Source organism: Diadema setosum, chromosome 7 (assembly GCF_964275005.1).
Source record: "Diadema setosum chromosome 7, eeDiaSeto1, whole genome shotgun sequence".
Lineage (NCBI taxonomy): Eukaryota > Metazoa > Echinodermata > Echinoidea > Diadematoida > Diadematidae > Diadema > Diadema setosum.
The window spans coordinates 17,453,954-17,465,306 of record NC_092691.1 but is presented as its reverse complement, the minus strand read 5'-3'; the positions used below and the strand labels follow the sequence as shown (position 1 = coordinate 17,465,306).

Sequence of the window (11,353 nt, the reverse complement as noted above, 5' to 3'; positions counted from 1 at the left end):
TTGATTTGAATAATGTACTACACATGAGATTTGGATTGATATCGCTGTACATTGTGCAATTTTTGAGTGTTTATCAAGTAGTAAATCTTTGCTCATCAAGTGGGCACAATGTCTTAAATGTGCAGAAATAAATTATTACCAACTATTACTTTGTTTTAAAATTGTACATAATGAGTATTAAACAAAGACAATGTAAATTATGTTTTATCGTTTAATTCACTTTGAGAAACACACAAGGATGATCGGTAGCTATCTAATGAAGAACTGTCTTTTCAATCTTTACGTCATAAATGTATTGATTCCGAAACGTGGCACTTTTCGTTTTCGATGTAATATTCCCGATACACATTATGTTGCAGCTAAAAAAAGTCATCACATTAAAATACCTATGTTTACAGTTTGTCAATATTACGCTTATTACATAGAGGAGATACCAAACTTTGTGATTAATGCGCGGCGAAAGCGATATTTTTTTCTATTTTCTCACTGCTTGTGACGATAATTTCGCCCGAAAATGTTTTTATTTGCCACTGAAATGTATTTGGAATTAATTATGTTTTTTATTATCTTATTAATAAGTGTCACGAAATAAAATATTTTAAGGAATACCTGTTACTTTCATTGTCATTGCTCCTCTATCTTGTCTATGCTTCGAAAACAAAGCTGCATCGTCATCGATTGAGTCTTTAATGACGTAATGTTCAGTTAAAGAGCTGTCTTGTAACTCGGCATCAAAATATTTCATAACTTTTGCTTGTTTCACCCAAGTATAAGTACGACGACATATGATATCTAGAATATCATCCAGTCATTGATATTTTAAAATCGATTTATTCTCTAACATCATTTGTATTTCTACACAGAGTTGAACAACCCTATAAGGAGAGTAAAGTTTAGTAAATCTCGGTCAAATACTGAAAACATAAGTACGCGGCAGTATATTTTTTTTTCTGGAAACAATTGTCTCCTGAAGTACAAACCAATTAACAGAAGAAGAAGAAGAAGAAGAAGAAGAAGAAGAAGAAATATCTCTTATGAAGCGAAATATACAATGTGTAGTGTAGACTGTAGGTATTATTACTAAAGTGAAAATGAGAACTGCAATATCATGAAATCAGAGGAGAGTTATATTAACAATATACGTATGTGGTAATGACATTCAGTGGTATTTCCAGAACATGTATCACTGCCCGAACACAATTGAATATATCAAAGTCAATATACACTCCTTCAAAATAGAATATCATTTTCAGATTTTTTTTTTTTCGCGAAAGTATTTTCTCTTTCTAGAAAACCGATAACCATGAATTCCCCTTATCCAGGACATAGGATATTAAAAGGAACACTCGTATATAAATAGACGAAGGACATCACTTTTGATTTGCTAACTTCTAAAGAAATGCTTAAAAACAATTTGCTCTATGGATTTTTTTGGTGGTAACTTCTACTGTTTATTTTTTCCCATCCTCTGTATCAACTTTGCATTGTGCTTGAAGAAAAAAAATGCAGATTTAAAACCAAACCAAACTAAACTTCATGAATGTATGTGGTTACCATGGCAGCAAAAAAAAAAAAGTGATTAAAAATATCCATTTAAGTCATGTCTTGCACAGCCATGCCTCGATGCCCTCGTGAATACCGAAAGATATTTGAACCACTTAGACATTGTGGAAGTTATCCTTTTTTTTCTCATTCTATCTAAAAAGCGCAGCTGACACTGCAGCTATTCAAAGGCTACCATGCACTGTCATTTGACGTTTTATGACAATGACATAAACTATTTTAGCTACCACGACAGGGCCTGGTATGCCATAAATATGAAAGACATGTCTCGCTCACTCCTTCAATAATATAAAGGGATAGTATAGTTTTGGTTGAGATGGGGATTCAGATTTTAACTCATTATCGAAAAAAAAAATTAAAAAAATATCATTGTAAGAAGTTAGAAATCTGAAGCCCCATCTCAACCGAAACTGTACCATCCCTTTAAGACAAGTGTCAAGATGTAAGAAATCACTGATGACATGAAAATAGTTCATTTGGAAGCAGTTCACTCGACAAGGATTTACATCGGAACGAAAGATACTTGCTTTGTGTCACACTAAATAATAAATGACGTCCATTTACAGAAACACAAATTCCGAATGCATCTCTTCCGCACAGATCCTTACATGTATTGCTCATATGCGTCCCTCTCGGTGGTTACTTTTCCTTGTCATCGTTGAGGGTACGGTGCGTTGGCCCTGATTCTGAAGTCATGGCATCCAATTTGTGCGTGAGATCCAGAACGAGCCTGCGCAGATCGAGGTATTCATCCTGCACTCGATGGGTGTCGTTGATCATGCGCGACATGAGTTCGTTTTGCCTGTCGAGATCGGTCATGAGCTCATTGGCTTCGCGGTAGCTGAGACGACCACAGCGTCGCCGAATCTGAAATAAACAAACAAAACAAACAAAAACAAAAGAACAATAAATTACGCAACAAGACTTTAAAAAGGTGACATTTATTGAGATCTATTTTATGTCGAACCATTTTACCACTTTATGATAGTGAGACGAATACCTGCAATACTGAAAGAAAGCGAAGAGAAATTCTGCAAACTGTCAAATTCTGACAAATTTAGAAACTGATTCCAATCAGATTCAAATCAGTCTTACTTTTTTTATTGCTATACTGATTTGGTAGGAGCCTACTAACAACATTGCACACTTCACAAAGCTTGTGAAGAGGGAGAGAATATTTATGATAAACACAACAAGAAATATTATGGAAAAGCCCGTGATTTGATATTACGCATTATCGTTATATACTTAGATCTAACATAATATCGATGGTAAGAGCACTCACGTGTTCAAAGATGTTAACTTCCTCGTCGCGCGTCTCATCAATCTTATCGAGTTTGTAGTACGGAGGTCCATCCGGCGTATCTGATGTGCGGGTGTCTTGGCTCAATCGTTCATCTCCGGAGACTTTGGTGATGTGTCGTCTCGGAAGCTGCTGGAAAGACGAAGATAATTCACCGACATCGACTTGGATAGCCTCATCGACCTTGTCAGGAGTGAGCCGTGTGCGGAGCTCGTCTGTGCACGAGGGTGTGGTGGAGGTACTGAAATTGCCACAACCTGGCTGTATACTGACTGACAAAGATTTCACTCGTCGTTCGTTGGAATTCAGTGAGATTTGATGCATTGGGTTGAGGTTCACATCACTTGTTGCAGAATCGTCTGGCAATGACCAATCCTTTCCCTGGTCGTTGGTGTCGCCGCACATCTGTTTCGGTTCACTGTCGTGATGCGGCGTTTCTGTGTTGGTAGCTTTGGGAGTGGACGACTTTGCTGATCCCCTAGATACTTGTCTCTCCTCAAAGTCATCGTTACATCTGTTGAATGAGAGGGTGGGGACGCCCCTCATCTTTCCATGAAAGCTTGAGTTGTCTCTGTCACATGTATCTGTCAGTGATGTCCGTGGCGGACTTGGCAAGGTGTAAATGCGATCGAATGTGTCAGGGAGGTGGCTTGAGTCATCTGACGAAATCTCGCGGTACTTGTAACACTCGGTATCGTTGACGCTGTAGCACCGGCGGTGAGAACTGTCAGTGTTTCTTCTGATGGTGCGCGGGAGCTTGGTAGGCGACCTCGACCTGAAAGTCGAAGCCTTCGTAGCTATCAAAGCTGGAGAATCCACCACATCATAAACAGTTTCACACGTCTCGTCGTCAATGATGACCTCAAAATCACTTTCCACGTCTGGAGGGAGCTCAACAAAAGAATGTGTGGTTCCCTCGGTGACGTTTGCATTTAGAACCTCTTCAATTGCGAGAGAAGAATTATTGTCATCGTCATACTCGAAATTACACTCAGAGGTATCATCGCTAGCATCAGCAGGCCCGTCTTCCACGCAGGGCTGAGTGGCGTTAACACATTGCCGGCTGCAAACCATTCCGCTTTCGCAATCAACTTCGAACTCGTACTGGTATGGTGGCGGTTTATCACTACTAGTACTAACTTGATCCTCTTCTTCCGGGAGGGAACTGTTGAGGAAGTGTTCGGCAGCCATCTCAAACATGTCATTACTGTCGCTCTCTGTCATAGACAGGACTGACTGACATCTTTCATCGGATGTAATCTCAGGGCTGGCATTCGCACTCTCATGTTCGTTGTTCTCAAATGTACGCGCTATTTCGTCATCGATCACTTGAAGATAGGCCTCATCCGTGGCCGAAAAGACTGGATCAGGTGACCTGCCCCTCCCATCAATCGCGTCGCTGTCCTTCTTCACCAAAATTGGGTGCAAACGATGATTTGTCACATTCCCTTCCGCTCCTGTGAGTGCTCTGAGAATGACGTAGGCAACGTACATTTCCACGTCCACCTCATGCTTTGATATATCGAGGTCTCCAGCAGGAACGAAAGCTTCAGGATCGTTTTCAGACCATGTCTGCTTTTGAACGTTTGAACTGCGCAATAAACTTCCTCCTCGTCTTCTGATCTTTGACGCATCATGTGCAACAAATGAACAACACGTGTTAATACTGCAGTCATCTAGCGTCTCAACTCCACCGAACAAGTCCTTTGAACCTCGGAAGGCTTTTGACTTCGGCTCAGAGTGCGAAGCATTGAAGAAAGAAGCATCAGCGTCACCCATGTTATTAAAATAAACTTGACAAAAGATGCTGGATAGGTTGTAATGTAACGAAGTCTTTCGGGTAGATCGGGTAGATCAAAACTGTGAATGCTGAACTAATTGTAGGCATCCTCTTCAGCAGCTCAAACAAGCAGTGTGTCTCGGTCTCGTAAAACGTCTGGTAAATATTTTAGTGCGTAAAAGTCATTAAAACGCATGCCCTATACCCTGCGACAATAACGCGCGCAAAAAAGTTTGGCGCGCAATTGGCGTTACTATGGAGACATACTATGTACTGAAGTAAGGATAAAGAGAACCGTGTTTTGCTGTGCCATAAAAGGGACAAACACTCTATGAGGTTGCATCTAAATTTGGTTTACTGCAGTTTGGAAATGTGAAAATGTAAGTACTACATAGAAAATGCAGAAAACATTCTTAGATCTAAGTCATGCTACTTTGAATAGACTCAGCAGAGTACATGGGAGAGAATATCGCTCAGTGTTCTGTCTTATCATATTTCGCTTTTACGCTGGGCCTGGTTCACCCACCGGATTTTCGTTTCCAGCAGTTAAATGCTTTCAAAAACACATGCATAAAAAATAAGCAAGAATATTCCACGAAATGATTTATAATAATCTATCACATTATATCAATATTCACTTAAGCATAAGTGATTCATACTTAGGCCTACACTTAAAGAATATGTATACAACAAATCATAAAAACAACAATCAAACAAAAGAAAACAAACTTTCGAGCTCGGAAGTGACGGTTAGTACGTGAACTCTGTTTAATCTCCATATATAGTAATAATAAGGTCTTATTTACCCAGGGTAGCCTCTTCAGTGTTGCCACTGCTCTACCAGAGGGCCCTGCTATTATCATTACCCTAGCGTTGCCAGGTACCCATTTATACACCTGGGTCGAGAGGGACACAGTGGGTAAAAACATCTTGTCCAAGGACGTAGGCACTGGTCGGGATTCGAACTCGGGTCCTCCGATCGGGAGTCGGAAGTCTTATCCACTATGCCACAGCGCCCCCACTTGAAGGATAGTACAAAAGGATAGTACAAAAGAAATAGCGTTTTCATAACATGCCACAGAGACACTGAAAATTTTTCAACGGACGATGTGGTTTTACAACGAAGTGTATGACGTATATGGTTATGGTAGATCGAAGAATCAGTTACAGGCGCACGCCACCACCCCACCTACGACGAGTAAACATCAGTCTCTCATGCAGTTTGAAGGGCAAAGTGAGTTCCTCACCCAATTGTGAGCTCCTCACCCAATTGTGAGCTACGCGGAAGTTCGGAGGATATTTACATGGAAAATAATAAACGGTAGCTCCAAGAATCATGACATTGTGAGTTATGAAATCACAATGAGTGCAGTTTTTTTTTAATACAACTGTCCCACAACTTGTGAGGCCAAGGCATTTGAAGCCGTGAGAACTGACCAGATTGTGGAAGAACGTTGCAGAAAATTTCTAGGAGGGACACTGGAGAGGCTGGACAAATTGGAGGCTACTTGATAAGTGATAAATGGTGTAAGGTGGAAGACTTGTGTAAAAAACTTGAATCCGACATGAAGGACCTGAAAGACACCGTAAAGTCTAAGGATGTGAAAACTCATAGCGAGGTGCTTAAATCTACTGTCCAGTCTATCGTCCAAGAAAAGATGACCGAGGACAGGGAAAGGGAAAAGAGACGACATAACGTCATTATACAAGGCCTGACAGAGTTTAGTTCTGATGATCCGAAGGAGTGCAAATACCACGATACACCTGAAGTCTGTCAAGTCTTAGAATATCTGGAGGTGGATTACGAAGTTAGGAGAGTGCAGAGGCTGGGCAAGAGGAATCCTGAACAGGAATCTGAAACAGAGAAATCCCGACCATGCCCCCTACTGGTAGAGTTCTCAACGGTTGAATCTTGCATTGCCACAAAGGCAAGAGCAAGCAAACTACGTTTCGGTTCAAATGATTTCAAGAAACTGTATATACAGCCGGACCGTGCACAGCTATTATCAGTGTCAGAAATATGGACAAAAGTATTAGACAATGGTGGAAATGTTGATTGTATATATTATTTAGATTACAGTAAGGCGTTTGACAGTGTACCTCATGAACGACTGATTAGGAAAGTAGAAGCGTACGGGATCACTGGAAACCTTTTGAAGTGGATTAAGTGGTGGTCAATGGTGTGTCATCTTCACAAACTGCAGTTTCTAGTGGAGTCCCACAAGGTAGCGTTCTGGGCCCGATTCTGTTTCTGTTGTACGTAAACGACCTTCCAGATGTGTTATTAAGTGGCAGATGTGAAGTTAAGCTTTTTGCAGATGATACCAAGTTGTATTCACAGATATACGACAATGATGATGTACTGAATCTGCAAGCTGATCTAACCAGAGGGATGGAATGGTAAAAAAAGTGGCAGCTTCCTTTTAACCGGGAAAAGTGTAAAGTTATTCATTATGGAAGAAATAACCCATGTGTCAGATATACAATGGATGATACAAACCCGCCCATCCCAGTAGCTACATATGTAAAAGATCTTTGAGTAAATTATGACAAGAAGTTAGATTTTACTCATCATGTAGACACAATCTGTACTGCAGCGAACCGTAAGATTGGAATTATTAACCGTACATTTGCTACTTTCAATGAAAAAGGATTTATTCAACTGTACAAGTCTATTGTTAGACCGACATCAGAATATTGTTCTTCAGTGTGGCATCCACATTGGAAGAAAATGATGTAAAAGTAGAGAATATACAGCGTCGAGCTACCAGACTGATACGTCCACTCAGACCTCTGAGTTATGAAGCATGACTTTAACACTTGAAGTTGCCTTCATTGGCATATAGACGGCATAGAGCCGATATGATACAGATTTTTAAGATTGTGAATGGGATTGATGATACGAAGTCTTCAGAGTTTTTTGAGTTCTCATCTGGAGGAAGGACGCGTGGTCACAAATTCAAGATACTGAAGAAACATGTGAAGTCTATTTAAGTGAGGCAGTGCTCTTTCTCTCAAAGAGTTATTAGTGGGTGGAATAAGTTGCCATCATTTGTAGTTGACAGCCCATCCGTAAACAGTTTCAAATCTAAGCTAGAGAGGTTCTGGAGTCAAGACAAGAACAAATTCAGCCCGAAGGGATATTTTTTGTGTGTGTCCCTGTAATACAATTTCTGCACAGCGCGTAACAAAAAGTTATTAATGTCATGTAATGACGGCACCGAGGGGCAAATAAGTTGTGTTTAACTTTACGCCCACATCCAAGTTATGTTATCCAAGGTATGTAAGTAAAACAACAAACAGAGTTTTCTCTTTCGGAGAGAATGATAAATTTCCTGATGAGAGCCATTGTGCGTTCAATATTCAATTACCTGATGTAATAGAGACCATGAAACGTGATTTAATCAATCATTTAAGATTGATTGATAGATTTACATAATTATCTATAGTACATAGTACAAAGAAGTTCCTTCCAACATAAAAAAGAGACTCCATTTACAGAAGCAAAACCACGACATGCAAAATACTACACGTCTTATACATGCATGCATATACATAATAAGTATATTGATGCAATATTAATATTCATACCGTTGATATATGTGGCACCTCTTACGGATCCTGAAATCTGTCCTTGTGATATGTGAAATATCTTTTCCGTGTTGCTTCGATGTCAATAGGTATGAAATATGTAAAATTCGAGTTCAGTTAGAAATGATAGAATTCTATGGTGCAACGCCCACCTTACTCTCTGGAAATGTGATAACAATGTCCTGTGCTTCGTTCAAAGAAAGGATGAAAGAAAAACGTTTGAAACTAGTAGCAGGATAGTGACCTCTGACGTAAGTATCTGTCACATGTTCATGGTCTCCACTTCCACCAAAACTCTCCTTTCAAAAGTAATGGCACCATTGTTAGAAAGGTCTGATCGGTCATTAAACTTCGTTTGTTGATAATCGTAGGGCGTCCCTTACTGCACTTGTTGGTTACATATAATAGATGACTATTGTGTGGAACAACTACGAACTTTTGATTGAGGTATTTTGGTACACATATGGTACAGAGTATAGTATTATAAATGTATATATGCATATAAATTATTAATGACGAAAAATCATTGACGAATCATTGAAAAAACTTGACGAGATCAATCTGCCGGGCAGATTGATCTCGTCAAGTTAACCTCTGTAGGACATTTTATTACTTGCTGTGACCATTAATGCAAGGATGTAATTGGAAAAAATGCTTCAGTGTAGGTCCTACCGGAAATTCTATTTTTTAATAGTTTTTTTTTATTTCCATCAAAGAAGAAAAAGAAAACAAAAGATGATTCAAAGCGGCACAAGTTGTCAATTTGACTTTGATTCATCTGATAAGGACAGTTCGTCGAACACAGAATGAAGTATATGCACGAATGATATTATACAAAAAGAAACGATGCACACTTTGTCATGGTAACAAAAAGTAAGTAGTCATAACGACGGAAAAGAGTGTTCCACTAAAAAGCCAAGCTTGTAGGACGTGGAACACTGGAATGAAAACAACTACAGCACCAATATACCAACAGAATATATTCATATTAAATTTATCTATATACCATTGTACATTTGCTCATTGATGTTGATAATACAAACATACTATAAACAATACTTACTATGATTTGACATTTAATATGAATTTTGTTGTGGGATATGATTTGTTGAGAAATATAACTTAAAATCTCTACATTCATGATGACAAAGTAAACAGTGTATTGAGTCGAGTGATTCTTTCAGCAGGGTATAAAAACTTCAGTAACTGGTTGAAACTACTTATTATTCCTATAATAGACAGTATATACAGAGCAAAGTACAAAGCCCTTAAGGCACTGTTAGGTTCTTTTTCCATGATTTATCTGAAGTCATCGCGGTGATACATCTTTTTACCAAGTTGATATTTTAACAATCATCATGTGGGGTGGCCATCAAGGACTGATGTCGATGCCTTGTTTTAGACCACGTGACATATAGTCAACTGTTGTGCCCTTTCGATATGAGAGATGCAGAATAATGAAACCATACCAAAACAATTGCAGCTAAACAAATATGCCCACTTATAGTATACAGTAGTTGCAGAGGTAATTGCAAACAGTAAGTGTAAATTGTTGCCAGTGTTTTTTTTAGGGAATTCATGATTTCATTTCATGGAGTAGTACGTCAGCGATCTAAATGACTTGACAAAGTGAAGACAAGACTGACGGAGTCTTCTGCTGCAAATCACAAATATAGGGTGGGTTAAAATGGTTACGAATCTAGCGCACAAGCCAACCCCGGGCAGAGGAAAGAGCGAAAGGCATGAGTTATCTGTCATCGTACCCGGATATCCGAAAATCGTCAGCTCTTTGGTTGAACTTTAGATACCAGTCAGTTGTGACGACAAGCCGTGCTACCACATCCTGTATTCTCACGCTATTGTAAAAAGAGAGTAAAAGTCCTTACCCTGCTGTGTTACCTTGTTTCGGAAGATAAATATTTTCACGCGATTGCTTTATGTACTATCATCGTTTCACTCTGCGTCATCTTCTCCTTTATTTTCCTTCTGTATATAGAGTAAATGAGAAACATTTTATGTATAATCTATTTATATAATTCACTAATCAATCAATTAATGCATTGTTTATCGATTTATGACTTATTCATCAATTTTAACAGGGTAGCCCATTCATGAAGGCTGGTGACCGATGTGGCCCAGAATTTAGTAGGAAAAATAATGAACATATATTTTATAACACAAGTGTGGAATAGAAATACATACTTTGTCCTGTTTATCTACTTCAGTCCTGTGTCACCAAAATAATATGACTGTTGACATGGTAAGTATAAAGGAATGCATGCAGTACTATAATAAAATAGCAAAATAATGCATTGTGTCTATCATGGGATTGTTGCCCATGGCTTATTGTTTATCGTGAAGTTTCCACTTTGCCTTTTGAGATTAGAGCGTCGAGGACAAAGAGCGCATGCGAGGATTTCCTATTCTACGTGTAATGCTAAAGAAAAAAATTATCTCGCACTGTTTGATTTTCTCTATACATTAAAAACAATTAGATCATACATGAAATTGCACTTTCAAGGAATGTTCCATTGACTGAAGTCAGGTTATATGCATCATCTCCATTCAAATGATTTCTCACTCGGAGAGCCTTGATTTATTCGTTTTTGCTGTTGGGTGTTTGCTAAAGTAAATTGAGCTGTTTCTGTCGGATGACATTCTCGTCATATCTGTGTCCAGGGTCCTATTTCGATTCAAATGACTATTGCTTGCAATTTTGGTAATTCGCAATAATTATAATACAGGCACAACAGCTATACGACTAATTCATGAAGAGTTATTAGTTATCACCAATCCGCCTGCTCTACAGTACTGCAACGTTGTACAAACTTTCAGTAGTGACAAACATGCTGTATGATGTTACATGTCCCAGGTCAGTCTGTGTATCAAGATGCTGAGGTAACTAGCAAGTCATGACTGGGCACACTTTATTTTGAGCTGAAACACTTCCTGTCCTCGTGACCCTCTATGGATGTTCTTCTTCTTCGGAAGCATCGAAATGACCTTGATATTCATGCGCGATTCTTTCGTGGCTCTTCACCCATCCTAAATCCCCAACGAAGCTCCTCCCTTCATTGCGTTTTCTTACTGAAATGATGAATGCTTACTGAGTAATT

General features: G+C 39.0%; 1 protein-coding gene across 1 annotated transcript; it reads right to left on the bottom strand.

The window, feature by feature from the left end:
- Positions 1 to 193: 193 nt before the first annotated feature.
- Positions 194 to 4,792, bottom strand: LOC140230395 (uncharacterized). The gene is made up of 2 exons (XM_072310544.1): positions 2,849 to 4,792; positions 194 to 2,430 (listed from the first exon to the last, which is right to left on the bottom strand). Exons 1-2 carry the CDS (start codon positions 4,643 to 4,645, stop codon positions 2,203 to 2,205), a joined length of 2,025 nt encoding a protein of 674 aa, XP_072166645.1. The 5' UTR covers positions 4,646 to 4,792; the 3' UTR covers positions 194 to 2,202.
- Positions 4,793 to 11,353: the final 6,561 nt, after the last annotated feature.